This window comes from Diabrotica virgifera, chromosome 8, assembly GCF_917563875.1.
Source record: "Diabrotica virgifera virgifera chromosome 8, PGI_DIABVI_V3a".
In the NCBI taxonomy this organism is placed as follows: Eukaryota; Metazoa; Arthropoda; class Insecta; order Coleoptera; family Chrysomelidae; genus Diabrotica; species Diabrotica virgifera.
The window spans coordinates 146,733,782-146,754,106 of record NC_065450.1 but is presented as its reverse complement, the minus strand read 5'-3'; the positions used below and the strand labels follow the sequence as shown (position 1 = coordinate 146,754,106).

The window sequence follows — 20,325 nt, the reverse complement described above, 5'->3', positions numbered from 1 at the left end:
TGATTTCAACACCGTGGTGTCAACACGCGCTAGCATGTGTACATGTACTGTTTTTCCAAACCCTAACTGATTTCAACACCCTGGTGTCTACACACGCAAGCATCTGTAAATATGCGTCCGGCATACCTACATACATAAATTTTATTAATTATTCTAAAAATAATAAGTTGATAATCTATAAGACTAACATTATTCTTCCTATACATAGATATTATTTTCAAGATATTTTAAAAGTACATAAGTACTTTTAAAGTATATTCGATGAAGGTATATTCCAATAATATACTTTTACGAATATTCTGAGATACTACGTATACGAATGTGCTCAGCATTATTCGGTACGAGAATATTCTTTAAAGTATATGCAAAGAATATAAAATTTGTTACGTTTCAAAATCGTACTACGACACTCCACCCTGTATATCCATCACAACATTTATATTTGTAAATTAATAATTAATTATTTCATACCTATGGTGTCACCTTGAGGTCAAAAACCCAGAACGCAGGTGTTGTCAACTATAATGCATACCTCTGGTGTGGATCTATTTCGTTAATTGGAAAACAGATGGACTTTTGGCGTTGCTTGAAGTACCGTTACGTTGTTGTCTTATTGTATTTGTTCATGGGGATTGTTTTACTAAAGGAGAAAGGAATTCTCGCTAAGCGTGTTTTTCCATAATTTCCCGTAGATGGGCTGTTCTGAGGGTATTCTAGGTGGTTGTAGATGCTTGGCAACGTCGTAAGCGTTTGACACTTTTGATAAAACGAAGGAATTTGTTGAAAGTGGAAAGTATGGTCTTTTATTTTGTGTACGCTACTCCGAAAAGAGGTGTTCTCTTCACCAGTTGGTTGTTTTAAAGGCCGTAGCATACCTAGAAGGGTGGTGATTGTGGTTGAACCAAACCCCTTTTCAATTATTTGGATCAAAAGAGACCAATTATAGAAAAACCTCGAGATAATCTGAATTGCGGCATTATTTTGAGGTTTTTATTTTGGGGGAAAACAGATTTCCTGTATACTTTTATCTCTGATGAGAGATTTTTGCAAACATATTGCATATTTTGCTGTAGTACTGTATTGAAGTTTTGGTGAATGGTAGTTTCCTGGGTCCGCTTGCACGTGGTTCCATTAAGGTTCTGGGGGAACTATGCGGCGTAGCTGAACCTTTCCAGTGGAACGGGTGGATTGGTAAATTATTCAGTTATTTCTATATAATTTATAGGAGTCCCGTGGGAACGTGATGACCTTAGTTGGGGACAATTGGAGAAGTGTAAATAACTATTTTTTTTATTTATATTGTTTATTGACCTGGGAGTCTTTAACGTTTTTTTTTGTTTTGAGGAAAAATACAGTAAACTTTTATTTCAATATTTACTTACTCATGTGCCCAGGTCTATTTGAATGATTTTTTTTCATTATTCATTTACTGTTTATTTGGTTTAATTGATTGTGTTATATAATTTCTTCCATAGATAAAAGCAACATAAGAGAGTCACCCATATATTTTCTAGTCAATCAATTATTCTTTTGTGTTCTTTAGGTAATAATATATTTAATTATTGTGGTATATTGTGGTTTTATTTATTTTGATGTATTTGTGTTTAATAGCGTAGCAGTTGTAGCATTCGATCATTTAGGTATATTCTTCTTCTTGTCGGTTCAGAAGTAAGATCACTGTTGCCTAGGGGTTGTACCGTCGAGGATCCGACTGGCGCCCGTGATTTATGGTTTTCTTTTGGTCGTTTAAGGCCCACGACCCATCCCGATGCCTGACAAGGTAGTAGCTGGCCGGTCACACCCCTTGTTACCCCTTCTTGTGCGTTAGCTGAGGAGTGGGGGTAGCAAATTTAGAATGTTTTTTATGGTACATGCTATGTTTGTACTACGCATGTACTAAAAAGAATATACTCTGTCGAATGTTGGTAGTATATACTTTGAACATGATGCGAACATCATTGTTATGTGGGCAAACATTCAATTTTCATATACGATATTAAACAATATTTTTATCACCCCGTATATCACACTAACGCAATTGTTATTATATTGCAAACATGTGCGGGCTATTTAATTAGTTTAGCAGCGTCATTAAGTAAAGTAGACATTTAAGGTCTCCCAGGTATAGAGTGTAGTTAGAAAAATAAAGTATCATCTTTAATTTGGTGTTTCACTAAGGGCGATAGATCCTACAGCTGAGCCGGATTTATACACTGAACGTTCCAGAAAAACGGAACCGCCCATCCCTAGTAATCCGTGGCCTTGGCCGCCGAACTTTCACGAGAATTCCTTTCCTCGCTGCGTCAGTCATCTGGATATTTTGATAAACATCTGCTGTCGAGATGGAACCTGTTATACAGGGGTCGGTCAAAAGTATTCATTTGTTACTGCTCCCCTCTTTAGGTCTGAGCGTCCCGATCAGCAACTCTAGATGAAGGCCGAGGATAGCGGAATCTACACGACTCTCCAGCTCTGCATACACCCCTCAAGACGAAATAACAGGCTACTGTCTTTGAAGGGTACGACATCTTTGGGTTAATACAGCACACAGTAATTTGTACGCCGGTTTCTCTGAAGATCACTTCAAGCATGTTTCTCGCAATCTTCGAATCCAGATTTTCCACGGTATGGCCTATTTTTGGTAAAGCCAAATTTTTGATGTCATAATTACACACGATTTTCTTCAAATTAGTTAGAGCACGCCATATGTTGTCGTAGCTTGGCGTGTTCATATAAGACTTTCTGGTCACCATATACAGCAAAGATCGAGGACCATCTTCTAACCGCAATACTCTTCTAATTTTAGGCTGCTGATTTCTTAACTCCTGGCGGTCCAGGCGGCCAAACTTTCTATTGAATACGGACGAGAGTCCTTTGGTCATTTCGAGGTCTTGGGCAACACAATGGGCTAGAGACACGTTTTCCGGAACAATAAATAGATCTTCAAAGCCAGACAAGATACTTCTCAGCTTTCATTCTTGCATCGAGAATCATATTGATCTTTCATTCTGTCACTGGCTATCTGGATGTGTTGTCGGGCGAGTTCATGAATGCTGTTCATTCGTAATTTCAGTCGGTCGACATATTCTTCGCCTGCAACATGTTCCTCGGAAGATCGCAGCTCTGTAGATCGCAGGGCAAACGAACTTCACGACCCAACATCAGGCCGGTTGGTGTCTGACCTGTAGTTTCATTCACAGCCGGGTGGTAGGCCATTAGGAATAAGTGAATGCGCTGGTCCCAATCTCTGTTATGTTCAAATACAACTTTGGACAAGTGCTTACCCATCGTTCGGTTCATCCTCTCGACCATTCCATCTGATTGAGAATGCAGGAGTGTCGTTCTGGTCTTATTGACACCAATCAATTTACAAACGTTTTGGAAAATGACTCAAAGTTTCGCCCTTGGTCGGAGTGGATCTTCAAGGGAACACCAAATCCGCTGAAGAATGCTTTAACAAGTACCTCTGCAACGGTGGCAGCTTCTTGATCTGGTAGAGCATAAGCCTCGGTCCATTTCATAAAATAATCCGTGGCTACCAGGATATATTTATTTCCAGCATCGGTTTCCAGAAATGAACCTGCAAGGTCGATCGCTACTCTTTCCATAGGACTACCAACGTTTAACTGTCTCCTAGGTGTTCTCTTTTTACCAACTGGTCCATTACTGGATGCACACAGTTCACATTTCCGGCACCATCTTCGTACCTACATCATCTTTACAAATCACCCAATAAAACCGTTCTCGATCGAACCTTTTGTAAAGTCTTCGTAATACCAAAGTGTCCACCTGATGCACTGTCATGCAACTGACGCAATACTTCTGACACTTTACTTTTAGGTACAATCAACTGAAGCTTAGATTCTGTACCATCATCACTCTCAAAGGTTCTGTACAGAAGATCATCTTTTAGTACCAGACAATTCCATTGGCTGCAGTAGGCCTTGACTTCTGGACTACATGCACTAATGTTCTGCCAACTAGGTCCCTCACCTAGACGCCTCTAATCCAATGCTCTCTTTATACGTGGATCATCTTCTAACGGCGTCCTGTACCTAACTGTTGAGGCTGCCATTGATCATTAATGACGGTGGTTCGTCTCACGGGGCAAAATTATTCCTCTAATTTAGCACAGTGATTACAATTTGCACTACACGGTCGTCTCGAAAGGGCATCAGCATTTGAATGAACTCTTCCAGCTCTGTGTTCGATCTCGTAATCATATTCATGTAATCGTTCTAACCATCTTGCCATCTGGCCCTCTGGATTACGGAATTGTATGAGCCATTTTAGAGCAGCGTGATCTGTTCGAAGAAGGAACTTTCTGCCATACAGGTATTTATGGAAATGTTTGCAAGCCTCCACTACCTCCAGCAGTTCTCTTCTGGTAACGCAATAGTTTCTTTCTGGTTTCGACAGGACTTTACTGAAATAAACGATGACTTTTTCCTGTCCATCCTGGGTTTGTGAAAGAACAGCTCCTATTGCACTGTTACTAGCATCGTTATCCAAAACAAATTTTCCTGTCTATCCCGGGTAGCTTAAAATCGGTGCGCTGATCAAAGCCATTTGTAGCTGTTCGAAAGCTTTTTGACATTCTTCACTCCATGTATATTCTTTGCCCTCCTCCGTCAACTTTGTTAGAGATTGGAGATATTGGCAAATCCTTTGACAAATCGTCAGTAATATGTACTTGGACCAAGGAAACTTCTAATTTCATGTTTAACTTTTGGTAATGGCCAATTTTAAATTGCATCAATCTTTTCAGGACCAGCTGTTACACCATTTGTAGGTGATTTGCAGGTTTATTTTGAATTTTGAGAGATACATAAGTGGGGGAACATTGTCAAAATCGCAATTTTGCACTAAAAATAAAAAAAATTAAATCACGCTTTTCTTAAAATTAATAGTTGCACCATTTTTTTTTTCTATAAAACATTTTGATCTCAAACTTCCCGAAAAGGTTTTTGTACTCTATATTTTAACACAAACGTGATTAAAAATCTAAATTTTAAATTTTGTTACTCAACTTCTGTAATTCACTAATCTGCACCTTTTATTGTAAAACATTCGTAACTTTTATCAGAATAAGTCTGATATGCCACAAAAATTTCAGAAAAAAAAAATATTAAAACCGAACAGAGTTGTAGCGAGTAAAACACAGAAAAACGTGATTTCTTTTTTTATTATTTTTAGTGTAAAATTGCGTGTTTGACACTGTTCCCCCACTTAAAATTAAAATTAAACCTCATTTTCGTTTTCAACGCTATCAAAAACATAAATTCAGACAAAAATTAGCAATTCACCACCCATTGACAGTATCTCGAAAAATAAGCATTATTTGGGGGGTACATAATGTCGTTATTAAAGGTTGTATTATTTTTTGTCTATAAACATTTTGATCTAAATTGATTCAATGCACATGTGGGCCAAGCCAAGGCAGGATACGAAGCAATACATAGGGGATTAGGCTTTGGAACTAGAAATGAAGCTGGAGATGACATGCTTGAATTAGCATTAGCATTGGATATGGTGATTGTTAACACATTCTTTAAAAAGAGAGAAACTCAACTTATTACCTACAAAAGTGGACAACATCAATCCCAAATAGACTACTTCATGATAAGGAAAGAAGACATACGTGAATGCAAGGACTGCAAGGTAATAGTTAGTGAGACAGTAAGCCAACAACATAAGCTGCTTGTTCTGGACATCGAAGTAAAAAGCGAAACTAAACAAAAATATCGGAGAGGACCATAAAAAATCGAGTGGTGGCTGCTAAAAGATGAGAAAGAATGTCTACTCAGGAGAAGAATAGTAGAAAAAATATGTTGGGACATGAAAGGAAGCCCTAGTACAATTTGGAGAAAAATGGCCAGTAGTATTAGAGAGACTGCTATTGAAATACTTGGGAAAACGTCAGGAAAAAAGTTTGAGGATAAAGAGGCTTGGTGGTGGTCAAACGAAGTACAAGGAAAAATAAAAGAGAAGAGAAAATTATATAAAAAGTGGCAAGAAACCAGATCCGACACAGATCTTCAAAACTATATGGTGGCGAAAAAGGAAGCGAAAGTAGCAGTAGCAAAAGCCAAAGCAGAAGCGTATTCAAACCTATACGATAAACTTGATACCAGGGAAGGCGAAAGGAAGATATATATAAAATAGCCAAACAGAGAGCAAAGAAAACAAAAGATTTTAATCAGATTAGATATATCCGAGATGAAAATAATAAAATACTAGTTCACGAAAGGGATGTCAAAAATAGATGGAGAAAGTAGTTTGACAGCTTATTAAATGAAGAATTTGACAGACAGCCTGTAGAGTCAACGGAGACAGTACCAGCAATGGTCACCAAAATAACAAACGGGGAAGTGGCTCAAGCGCTTCAAAAAATAAAGAAAGGAAAAGCGGTAGGACCAGATGATATTCCTGGGGAAGTATGGAGAGCATTGGGAGAGACAGAAACAAGGTGGCTAGCAGGCCTATTTAATAGAATTATGGAAGTTGGACAAATGCCAGACGAATGGAGAAGCAGTATACTGGTACCTGTTTACAAAAACAAGGGAGATATACAACAATGTACAAACTACAGGGCTTTAAAACTGCTTAGCCACACCATGAAAATATGGGAAAGAGTAATTGATAGACGGATACGTGAAGAGACCGAAATATCCGAGAATCAATTTGGCTTTATGCAGGGCAGATCAACAACAGCTGCAATTTAATTTTCATTATAAGGCAGTTGATGGAAAAATACAGGAGTAAAGAAACAAACGCTCATATGGTATTCATTGATCTTGAGAAAGCATATGATAGAGTTCCCCGAGAGATTCTGTGGTTGGCACTCAATAAGAAAGGAATCCCGGTGAATATGTAAAGATTGTGAGGGATATGTATGAGGAAGTAACGACTAGTGTTAGGACAGGTGTGGGAGAGACTGATAAATTTCATGTGAAAGTAGGAATGCACCAAGGCTCTGTGCTTAATCCGTAATTATTCTCATTAGTTTTGGACCAGATAACAGCGAAACTACAGGGTAACATTCCATGGTGCTTAATGTATGCTTATGATGTCGTGTTAGTAGGAAATAGTTAAAGAGACTTAGAACAAAAACTGGAACAGTGGAGGCAAGCTCTGGAGGAAAAAGGTTTAAAACTTAGTAGGACAAAAACAGAGTATTTGGAATGTTCATTTAAAGATGGAGTTACTACAAATAAAATGGTAGCAATAATTTTAAGTACCTGGGATCGGTATTACATAGTAATGGAGAAATAGATGGAGATGCATGCAGTAGAATTAGGGCTGGATGGATGAAGTGGAAAGAAGCGACTGGTGTGTTGTGTGACAGAAAAATTCCAATGAAGTTGAAGGGAAAATTCTATAAAACAGCCCATAAAACCGGCTATGATGTACAGAACTCAATGTTGGGCAGTGAAGAAGAAAGAGGAACAACGAATGCATGTGACAGAAATGAGAATGCTTAGATCGATGAGTGGAGTGACAAAGAATGATAAAATTAGAAATGAGTATATTAGGGGAAGTCTAGTTGTGGCACCAATTGATGCCAAAATGAGAGAGCATAGGTTAAGATGGTTTGGTCATGTTCAACGTCGAGACGTTAATCACCCAATACGAAGAATAGCTGAAGTGCAGATTCCTGGAAGGAGTAGGCGAGAAGAAGATCAAAGAAGACCTGGGGGGAGACGATAAGGCAGGACATGTTGGTAAAGGGGATTAACATTGATAGACCAAAGATAGAATTGTGTGGAGAAATGCAATTAGGGAAGCCGACCGCATAGGGATAAGGCAAAGAGAATGATGAAACATTTTGATCTAAAACTTTCCAAAAAACTTCTTTGTACTCTATATTTTAACATGCACGTAATTAAAAAGCTATATTTCAAATTTCATCTCTCAACATTTGCGATTAAACTTTGCAATTCAGGAATCTGCGCTTTTTACTTTAAAACATTCATAACTTTTATTAGAATAAGACTGAAAGCTTGAAACAGGTCCCATTGTCTTCAGAGAGGTGAAAGTAAGGCTAAAATTAGCCATTCACCACCCATGGTCATTATCTCAAAAAATAAGCGTTATTGGGGATTTATAACGCCGATATTTAAAATTGCACCAATATTTTTCTATAAATCATTTTGATCTTAAACTTTCCAGAAAACTTCTTTGAATAGTCGGTGCGGGAATACGTTGGAAAATTTATACCGAATATAACTACATTCAGTTTGGCAACATTGTGTGAAATTTGATATTAACATATCCCTTCTAAGATAAACAGAACTGTAATTTAGTCCAGACGAATTAACATATTTTTTGCCAACAAAAATGAGATGGTTTAACCAAATAATGTTTCAAATATGATGTGCAAAATAATTTTAAATTCGGTTCCGCTGATGAACTTACTTTTTTTGTCATTAAAGTGGAAAAAACGTTAATTTCTCTTTGCATAATCATGTTCGTCCAGTTATCGTCTAATTATTTTAACTGTACTAATATCCGTCAACTAATTTAGAATGATTAATCGGTTGTTAAAACATCTAACATCTTATCTGTAGAGGCTTCTGGAATGTCTTAGACCTATCGAGTTTCATTGATAAAATCCACATTCCCATCGATTTTCGCTTAGACTCAGGAGCGTCATTTGATAGGGTCAGGGGGCATTTGCCCCCCTCCTTAACCCTTAAAATTACTGAAATTTACAAAAAATACATAAATTTTATTACTATAGTGATTTATTTGTATTATGTTTGCATATATAATGTATTGTATACATATTATAATGCTTCCCCCCCAATCAAAATTTCAAATGACGCCCCTGCTTCGACTATACCATATTTTAACATAAATGGGATTAAAAAGCTAAGTTTCAAATTTCGTCACTCAACTTTTGCGATTAAACCTTGCAATTCAGGAATCTGCACTATTTACTTTAAAAAATTCATATTCAGTGCTCTTCAGATAAAGCTATCCACCTTAAATACCATTTGAACCACTGATTTTTAGAAAAAAAGCAAAAACACGTCAAACTATACTTGAAGGGGGAGACATTATTATGCCATATTTAAGCTTGACGGGAAAGCACCCTCTCACCCCCCGTATCATCCCTTAATTTTTTTTAAATTACTACCCCTTTTTTATTTTAGATTTGGATTCTCCTCTTTGTACTGATTTCAAAAATGTATAACACTTGATGCTTAAAGTGATTAGTTTATGAGAAAAATAAATACAAAAGCAAGAAAACTGGATTGAAAAAAAAATTTCTTAACAATTTTATTACATACAAACATTTAGAATGAACATTTCACTACCAAAAATTTTAACAATAATTATTCAAAATGATTTTTAAAAGCTTGAATAATAATCATTATTGTTAAAATTTTTGAATAATTATTGTTAAAATTAATGGTAGTGAAATGTTCGTTCTTCACTCTCTTAATGTTATACAATTCTTAAAAAAATCATATTTATTCAATCCAGTTTTCTTGCATTTGTATTTATTTTTCTCATAAACTAATCACTTTAAGCACTAAGTGTTATACATTTTTGAAATCAGGACAAAGGGTAGAATCCAAATATGAAATATAAAAGGGGTAAAAAATTAATTTAAACAAAACTAAATGATGATACGGGGGGTGGGAGGGTGCCTTTCACGGCAAGTTTAAATATGGCATAATGTCTCCCCCTTCAATTATTATTTGACGTGTTTTTTGCGTTTTTTCTAATAATCAGTGGTTCAGAAGTTATTTAAGGTGGATAGTTTTATCTGAAGAGCACTGTATATAGGTACTATAAAAATTTCGGAAAAAAAACATTAAAATAGAACAGAGTCTATAGTGAGTTAAGGGAGCATTCAAGTATTACGTAACGCAATTTTTGAAGATTTTTGACCCTCCCTCCCCCCATGTAACGCACCGTAACGTTTTTCTGTACCCCCCTCCCCCTACCTAAATGTTACGTAACACCCAAGTGACCATTTGAAACTAAATGGAAAACTAGGTTGCGAAAAGTACCGGAAACTCGGTAAAAGAACTTTGATATTATTTTAATCTCATTTGAGGTAATAATAAAAACTTACAATCATCATCCAGCCTCAAAAGTCCACTGCTAAACATAGGCCTCCTCCCCTCGTTTCCAACCACGTCTATCCTGCGCCGCTCTCATCCAGTTTTTATTTAGCTTTCTTACGTCTTCAGTCCATCTTGTAGGTGGTCGACCAACGCTTCGCTTGTCTTCTCTTAACCTCCATTGCAATAACCTTTTTGTCCATCGCCGCATCTGTCATTCTGGCTATGTGTGCTGCCCATCTCCACTTCAACCTGGCTATCCTTTCGATGACGTCAGTCACCTTTGTTCTTCTCCTGATTTCTTCGTTTTTGATTTTGTCTTGCAGAGTTATTCCTAATATTGACCGCTCCATTCTTCTCTGCGTTACTCTTAGTTTGGTAGCCGAGGCTTTAGTTAAGGTAAGTGTTTCTGATCCGTACGTCAAAACTGGTAGGACGCACTGATCAAATACCTTTCTCTTTAGGCATGTGGACAACTCACTTTTAAAAGTTTCTCTCAGTTTTCCAAATGCTGCCCACCCAAGAACGATTCTTCTATTCAATTCAGTTCATGTATCTGGTTATCCCTGCTAATCGTAATTTCATGTCCCATGACATGACATATGTCCAAAACTTACAATAATAATCTTTTATTACTAATTTTACATTTACATTTTCCCTACTTGGCCCCATCCTTACATACATTTTTGGCTTCATCCTTTATTGTTCTCATGCCGTTACATGCTCAAAAGCATGCCATTACAAAAATGAATTAGTAAGCAAACCCCAATTATTTTTCAATTTTTCACCTATCCTAGAGATCGTGTTACCTTTTTCTGAAACACCCTGTATGTATAAGAAGGCACTTATGGAATAAAATTATTTCTGTCCTTGTTTAAAACAATTTTAAAAAACGCTGAGACCCGTAGATTTTCATATATCAAAATGTGTGCTTTTTAAACATAAATTTAAATGATTAAAAAGGGTTCAAGGCAGGTTTTGTTTATATTCGATTCAGAGTTGGACTACCATCTCCATATAGCAACTATTTCAGCATCCTTATGCATCATCAGTGAAGTTTATGCAGTCACAACTCTGAAGGGAATATAAACATTCTGCCTCTTTTAAGGCAAACCATCGCGATGCAATGAACCCACCTTTTGAGACGCAATCCAGCGACATCTCTCGTATTACGAGGAAAACAACGAAAAGCCCCAGATACAAAGTTTACTACTTTTTAAACAATTAGAATAATTGAAATAAAAATATAATAAACAATATTTTAAATCTAAGACTTTTCGTTAATAAACTGCTTTCTGGCTGCATCCCATATCTCCGGATTTTACAATATATAATCACCTAGAGACGACGAAAATAGGAGAAAGCAAATAGAGGACACTTAGGCCACGCATTTACCTTCTCTTCGTCTAGGAAAAGGACCGAAAGACAGTTTCTAAATACTCAAAAACTGAGTAAAATGAAAAAGATTAAAAAGGGTTTTGTTTATATTCGATTCAGAGTTGGACTACCATCTCCATATAGCAACTATTTCAGCATCCTTATGCATCATCAGTGAAGTTTATGCAGTCACAACTCTGAAGGGTATATAAACATTCTGCCTCTTTTAAGGCAAACCATCGCGATGCAATGAACCCACCTTTTGAGACGCAATCCAGCGACACCTCTCGTATTACGAGGAAAACAACGAAAAGCCCCAGATACAAAGTTTACTACTTTTTAAACAATTAGAATAATTGAAATAAAAATATAATAAACAATATTTTAAATCTAAGACTTTTCGTTAATAAACTGCTTTCTGGCTGCATCCCATATCTCCGGATTTTACAATATATAATCACGTAGAGACGACGAAAATAGGAGAAAGCAAATAGAGGATACTTAGGCCACGCATTTACCTTCTCTTCGTCTAGGAAAAGGACCGAAAGACAGTTTCTAAATACTCAAAAACTGAGTAAAATGAAAAAGATTAAAAAGGGTTCAAGGCAGGTTTTGTTTATATTCGATTCAGAGTTGGACTACCATCTCCATATAGCAACTATTTCAGCATCCTTATGCATCATCATAAATTTAAATGTACAGGGTGATTCACGCAAGCCTACCGTAGTCCATAAGCTTTATTTTTAATGGAACACCCTGTATAGTTTTATATTTTTAAAAGCTGCTTAACAATCTGATTTCATGGTCTTTATGAATAATACAGGGTGATCATTTAAAATTTTAATGTATGGAAACCACTTATGGAATAAAATTGCTTGTGTCATGTGTCATTATTTTAGAAAATTAAACGCTAAGATACGTCAACTTTTAAATTCAACTATGGACTATTTAAACATAAATTTGAATATACAGGGTGAAACAATGTTACGTAACGCGCTTTTCGAACCCCCCTCCCCCATGTAACTCACCGTAACGTTTTACAAGACCCCCCTCCCCCAAGCTGCGTTACGTAATACTTGAATGCTCCCTAAGCGCAAAATAAACGTGATTTTATTTTTTTTATTTTTAGGCTAATATTGCGATTTTGACAATGTTCCCACACATAAAATTTAAAATAAACCTTATTTTCGTTTTCAGCACCATCAAAAACATAAAGTATGACCAAAATAAAGCATTCACCACACCGTGGTCAGTATCTCGAGAAATAAGCGTTTTTTTGGGGGGGAGTGCCGCTCGTCTATTAATAATCCCATGCCAGATATTGGGAGTTAAGAGGATTGGTGCAAACGTTCGGCTCCAATGCTGTTTAAATGAGATTCATTTTTTTTTCGAATCCTGAGAAAACTAATAAGTATTTTTGAAAAATTTAAACGCAGAATGCAAGATTACGTTATTACCGAGGGCCGAAAATCCCTGAAAACTTCTCTTCTATAATGTTTATTATAATAAGTTACAGGAGTGAAAAACTAAGATAAATTTAGGGTAATTTTTAATTTCAAATATCTCATTCAAAAGAAACTTTTTATTTATTCTAAGGGACTTTCGGCCCTCGGGAATAATTTAATCTTTTATTCTTCGTTTAAATTTTTCAAAAATATTTATTAGTTATTTCAGGATTCGAAAAAAATTAACACCATGTCCGTGCTTATATTTTCCAAATCGGACATTCGCTATCTTTTGTCATACAACGCACTCACTCAAACAGAATGTGCTGACAAGACAGTGAAAATTTTAAACACTGCTTAAGGTATATTTTGAGTTGTTTATTAAGTAATATTGACTTGATAAATAATTCATTTAAGACGTGAAATTAATAAAAAGTTATTTATTGTTTATTATTTATGGAAGATCCAAGCACAGAATGCATCAGGGTATATTCTGTAATAGGGAACTTGCATAAATTTTTAAATATTAAAATGATATTAAAAAACATAAGGTAACATGATCTTAAAACGCTTGCATGCGAAAAAAACAAATATTTTTAACCCGTACGCTAATTACGACGCTTTTAAAATGCATAAAATTCAAATATCTTAGGAGGCTCTTGAACGTCCTTCTATTGGTCCGACGTCACGGGCCACGGTCAACCGGCCTAGCACTCGGAAGCAACGCGATTAGGGTAGGTATCACGGGTATATTACATTTTAATCGTCTTTAGTGGAAAATTCCTAGGTATTATTTATGTTCATATTATATATTGTAATAAGTAGTTCCCCAATCAGCTTAGTTTTAAACTGAAATTGATAAAGTTGAGCGCTACTTTGTAAAGAGTTTAAAACGCATATTATGACGACCAGGGTGAGTCTGACAACTTACCTACCGTTGATGTCTTCATGGTGGCAACTTTTATAAAAAGTAGTGAAAGCTATTCTATTGGAGAAATGCGAGGTATCACGGCAAATAAGTAAGAGTTATTAATAAGCATGTTTAAACCGTTTATAACAATAGTTTCTTCTTCTTCAGGTGCCATCTCCGCTACGGAGGTTGGCAATCATCATAGCTATTTTAATTTTTGAGGCAGTAGCTCTAAATAGTTGTTTCGAGCTGCACCCAAACCACTCTCTCAGGTTCTTCAACCATGAAATTCGTCTTCTTCCGATGCTTCTTCTGCCATCTATCTTTCCCTGCATTATGAGTCGTAGGATGCCATACTTCTCGCCCCGCATCACATGTCCGAGATACTGTAGCTTCTTTTCTTTAATTGTAAGTTCAACTTCCTTTTCTTTACCTATTCTTCTCAGTACTTCATTGTTTGTAACTCTATCGACCCAGGAAACCCTCATAATTTTTCTATAGGTCCACATTTCAAAGGCGTTAAGTCGTCTCATTGTCTCTACATTTAACGTCCATGATTCCACTCCATAGTATAGAACACTGTAGACGTAACATTTTGTTAGGCGTACTTTAAGAGCTAATGTTAAATCTTTGCTACATAGGACCTTTGCTAAGAGTTATTAATAAGCATGTTTAAACCGTTTATAACAATAGTTTGGTACCATTATATTATAGTATACGGTTTACCCCGTGGGTTTGATCTACCTACCTCTAATCGAAGGATTTCGTATATCCTGAAAAAGATTACGGTGTAGTTTGCATTATAATAAAGATTATATTTTATTGTACTGTTTATTAGTACCAACTGGAGCCTTTCATTATTGTGTTCAAAGCCTTCTGAGAAAAGATTATGGTGATTAGCAGACGTACCGATAGAACGTGTACATAGCCAACAAAATTCTTCTTTACAAAGTTAATAATACGCATAAATAAGAAGAATCATTATTGTAATTTTACAAGTTAATATCTTTATCATCTCAGCTTATACTTACACCGCATCCCTCGGTAGACCGCAAGCTATAGTAGAAACCCGACTGTAGACCGCATACTATAGTAGCACCAATACTTTTTAGTTACTCTTACTTTTATGACTAAAAGTTTTGTTTATTTTTAAGTTACTTGTTTCTTCTTTGTTCTTCAACACAAGAAACGACAAAAGTAATTTCATAAAAAAGAACTTTTTGGTACATGTCAATAGAGATAAATTGTTAATATTTTGCCTGTCATAGAAAAATCATTTTTGCCACAGAGTAAAACAAAATATTTCAACTATATTATTTATCTATGGGCAAACTGCATTAAATGCAATAGCCCACCGAACGGGCAAACGATACGAGTGGCCTATGACGTCAGACCCCAGCTCTCACTTTTGAAGTTGTTTGAAACGGAAATTTTAGGCGCGAAACTTTGATCAGATGTTGTACGTACACTATTCATTGTTAAGACGTAATATTTTGAATATAACATTTTAAAACATAAATTAACAATTTCATGAAAAAAAATTTTTAGTGCAAGTTCCCTATTCAAGTATTTTGTTGTTAAAAATGTTCAAAATTTATCCAAGTGTTCCATAGTAACAATATATTATTAAAAAAATCACTTTATGCCTTTTCCTCTTTTCTCGATTAAGTTTTAGTTTTTATTGTATAGTATATCAATTATTAAAATCATTGAATACATAGTGAAAAAATTATCAGTAGTAATTGCACAAGAGCTCTAAAATTCTATATTAATTTTAGAGATCGAGTGCAATTTGTTGCGATTATTTCATGAATAAAACTGTTCAAAACCAAAATTTTATTGTAATTTATTTATGTTAGTACAAATTAGTACAATTAAACACACAGTTGTTATAAATATTTTACGGTTGAAAGTCATCACTTTTATAATTTTTAAAACATTAATTGTCATGAATGTCACTGAATGTATTTTTTCATAGCAACGAAGGGCATCTGACGTAATATACTTGACGACGGGAAATTATCAAAAATTGTCAATTTAATTTAGATTTCTGTAGCTTTCTATTGGTCAGAATCTCCTATGAATGAAATAATCATAATTATAACTGAATTAATATTTTAAGCGATTATACAAGTAATAACAGTTATCCAAGAACATTCAAAAGCCATCTCTTTAGTTAATGATGACAATGTCATTGTCAAGTAATGTTTACATATCCATACCATTGAGAATTTTACTACATGTAATTTGCCGTGTAAAGAAAGAAAAAATAGGGATAACCGTAAAATATTTGCGCCTATACTCTTAATATAAAATTACATAAAAATAATTTTTTCTTTTATCTTATTTAATTAAATATCCTCCACTCCAATTACACAATTTATTTAGAAATGTTTTATTACTAAGATGTGCAAATTTTTATTACTAAGATTTATTACCAGAGAGGATTTTTATTACCATCGCCTCAGTTTGCCGAGTTTGCTTTTCTTTCGCTACATACTGTGCCACTGTGGCTGTGGCCGTAACGTCCGCTTTAAAAATCTAGTCAGTAGAAACCCAGCCTTTGAGATAATAACAAAGGTGCAAAAACAGTCTGTATTTATACCTGTGTTTAAAATAGAAATCATTGACCCCATGTTTCGAGTATCGACCTTCAGTTCAGTTCGTGAGTGAACGAGAACGAGTGTGCATGCATTCTTCGTCGCTATTTTACTGAAATTACTCCATCCCTACTTCATTTGTGGGGAGGGAACAGCTATATTACGGAGCTGTAACTTCGGTAGCCATCTTGTTCGGAGTACAATTTTGGAGAAAGAGGTTATAGCTGGCACGGGTTTTTAAAAAAAAATTATCTTTTAGCAAATAAAATCGATTATGGATACCAGTACAGCTGAATGTAGACTTTGTTTGTCACAAAAAGACCTAGTTTTAGTGTTTAACTGTGATGATGTAGGACTTAAAACAATGAAGGAGTTAATATTGTTGACAACTGGAGTTGAAGTATGTAAATTTTTTATAATATATTTTCTGCTTTATACTCTAAGTTCGTGTTTTAAATTTTTTAATAGCATGAATAAGTAGATTATTCCAGAAAAATATAAATTGACATAGCAGGAAGTAACTAGATTTTAAAAGCATGCGCAAATATATGTTATTTTTATTTACACATATGTTCGATAATATGTGGTTTGTTCCTTCTCTATACCAAACCATTCTTGAATCGTTACGCGCATGCGCAATAACGAATAATTATGCGCAGGAACACATTTTTCGTTACTGCTCATACTCGTAACCGTTCAAGAACGGTTTTGTATCGAGTTGGAACAAACCTATGTTCTTAAGTTAATGTCTAAGTAAAGAAGAGTCTAAGTTTTAATCTAACATCACATAAAATATTATTTTACATCCCACCAGACTGAAAACAATGAGAACCTTCTCTGGTTACACCTCCGAGGCTTCTAAACATTCAATCCATAACGGATGCTGAGACTAAAGAGGATGAGGGAATTTTACAATTTATAATTCACGTCCCATCTGCTCAGCGCGGTAAAGTTCCAACAAAAATGGATTCCCCGTATTCCGATTGGAGTAAAAATGCAAATTAAAAATGAATAAACATATTCAATTTGGTTGCAATACAAAACCACAGCCGTATTATATTTTAGTTCAATCAGAGTGCGACAAGCACCCCTGCCGGTTTCTAGACTTGTTAGTCTCTCGTCAGGTGGTGCATTATTCTGGTTCACACGACACCACTCTAATACAAAATGACTTTGTAATAATAGAAAAAGATAAACATTTTCTGCAATAACTTGGTGGCAACTGTACCTACGATGCGACGTCTAGAAATCGTGTGATCCATAAAATGTAACATAAACAACATGTATATTTTTATTTTTTAAAAAGCTGCTTAATAACCTGATCTTAACGAACTATATCATCTAGGGGTAGGGTGTACTATGAATATATACAGGGTGAAATTTTGAAATTATTAAGTGTGGAAATGACTTGTGGAATAATATTGTTTGTGTCCTTATTTTACAAAATTATGCAAAACCCTGGGATGTCACTTTTAAAATGTGCACTTTCTAAACATTACTGTAAATGTACAGGGTGATTCACGCAAGTCTAGCATTATCCATAAAAGCTTTATTTTTAATGGAACACCCTGTATATTTTTATATTTTATAAAGCTGCTTAATAACCTGATCTTAACGAACTATATCATGTAGATGTAGGGTGTATTAGAAATATATACAGGGTGAACTTTTGAAATAATAAAGTGTGAAATGGCTTATGGAATAAAGTTGTTTGCGTCCTTATTTTAGAAAATCATGAAAAACGCTGGGATATTTCCACTTTTAATTTTAAACGTGCACTTTCTAAACATGAATTTAAATGTACAGGTTGATTCACGCAAGCCCAGAATAGTCCTTAAGCTTTATTTTTAATGGAACAGCCTGTATATTCTTACATTTTAAAAAAGCTGCTTAAAAACGTGATTTCAACGAACTCGTATCATGTAGGGTGTATTATAAACATAAATTTAAATCTACAGGGTGATTCTCGCAAGCCTAATATAGTCCATAAGCTTTATTTTTAATGCCACTCCCTGTATATTATTATATCGTGCAGTGATAGGCTGTATTATGAATATATACAGGGTGAAATTTTGAAATTTTTAGGTGTGGAAATGATTTATAAAATAAAATTGATTGTGTCCTTGTTATAAAAAATTATGAAAATCGCTGGGATATGTCAACTTTTAAATTTAAATGTGCAGTTTCTAAACATAACTTTAAATGTACGGGGTGATCCACGCAACCATAGCATAGTTCATAAAAGCTTTATTTTTAATGGAACACCCTGTATATTTTAAAAAGCTGCTTAATAACCTGATCTCAACGAACTATATCATGTAGGGTGTATTATGCATATATTGTATATAGAGGGTGAAATTTTGACATTATAAAGTGGGGAAATGTCTTATGCAATAAAATTGTGTCACTTATTTTATAAAATTATGAAAAACGCTGGGTTAGGTCTGGGCTGGGTGACTTTAAAATTTTAAATGTGTACTTTCTAAACATAAATTTAAATGTACAGGGTGACTCACGCAAGCCTAGCATAATCCTTAAGCTTTATTTTAATGGAACACCCTGTATATTTTTATATTTTAAATAGATGCTTAACAACATGATCTCAACGAACTATATTATGTAGATGTAGGGTGTATTATGAATATATACAGGGTGAAATTTTGAAATTATAACGTGTGGAAATAACTTGGAATAAAATTGTTTGTGTCCTTATTTTAGAAAACTATAAAAAACGCTGGAATATGTCCACTTTAAAATTTTAAATGTGCACGTTCTAAACATAAATTTAAATGCACAGGATAATTCACGCAAGCCTAACATATCCTTAAGGTTTATTTTTAATCGAATACCCTATATACATATTTTTAAGTTTTAAAAAGCTGCTTAACGAACTATACGATGTAGAGTGTATTATAAATATATACAGAGTGAAATATTGAAATTACAAAATGTGGTAATGACTTATGGAATAAAACAGTGGCGGCTCGTCAGGGTCGGCAGTGCCGACCCACACATTTATGGACACATTATAGATTTTTTAAATATTTAATTTAATCGGAGTTGATGATATTCGTTTCTGTGAAATAAATAATATATCTGTGAGATAATACAGATTAAATTTTATTCATTGTTTTTAAAAGACTTCGATCCCGATACGTTAGTTAAGTGATCCCTGTGCGCTGTGCGTAAGAGACTTTTCAAATTAATGATCCTATAGCCATGCACCCGCACCCGATTGCGTGAATTCTTATTATAAAGCCCGGCACGGCATGCCGTCCCCAGATCGAGGATTTGCTATATAATAAGAAGCTATGGAATATTAGCCGATATGCAACCAATTATACATTCTCCGTACTTATTTGAATTGCAAGTACGGCAGCGGGTACCTCTGCCGAGGCCGAGCGGTGATCTGCAAACGGCAGAAAGGCACGTACGTAGCCACGTATTGCCTTGCTAGCGCGCCCGGGAAAATTATGAAATAGGTACCTAAGTAGTTTTATGTCGTTTAATTATTAATATTATTATTGATATTGTAATTCTTTTAAGTTGTTAGGAATTACCATTTAGGGGACAGGATGTATCGAAGCATTCGTTAAATCAAGTTAATTATAGAGAACAAATAAAATTGTTTAACAAATACGATCTGGAATTTTCTAATTTATTTTCTGACTCGAAGAATATACCGGCGTACCTAAAACAGCACAGAATGAAAGAATCAATTAGTAGTTACATTTTGATCCTTTTCGGTAGAAGTAGACGAAACTACTGATAGAGGTAACATGTAATTCACAAGTATCAATAATTGTTCTTCGATACGCGTTACGTCTAAATTTATGAGAGGTTGTTAGGTTTTCAGACGTGAGTAGAAGGCATAAGACAGAATATATTTTTGGTGTTTTAATTTAAAGGATAGA

The 20,325-nt window shown here is 35.0% G+C and overlaps 1 protein-coding gene across 3 annotated transcripts in view; it reads left to right on the top strand.

The window, feature by feature from the left end:
* The first annotated feature begins 16,354 nt into the window (after nucleotides 1-16,354).
* Nucleotides 16,355-20,325, top strand: part of LOC126889766 (putative uncharacterized protein DDB_G0277255) — a 256,811-nt gene continuing 252,840 nt past the window's right edge. Inside the window, exon 1 of one of the 3 annotated variants that reach the window (XM_050658357.1) lies at nucleotides 16,355-16,811. In XM_050658357.1, coding sequence (XP_050514314.1) covers nucleotides 16,686-16,811 — 126 coding nt within the window. In that variant the 5' untranslated portion in view covers nucleotides 16,355-16,685. The remainder of the gene's footprint in view (nucleotides 16,812-20,325) is intronic. The other 2 variants (XM_050658351.1, XM_050658356.1) reach the window with 2 other exon arrangements.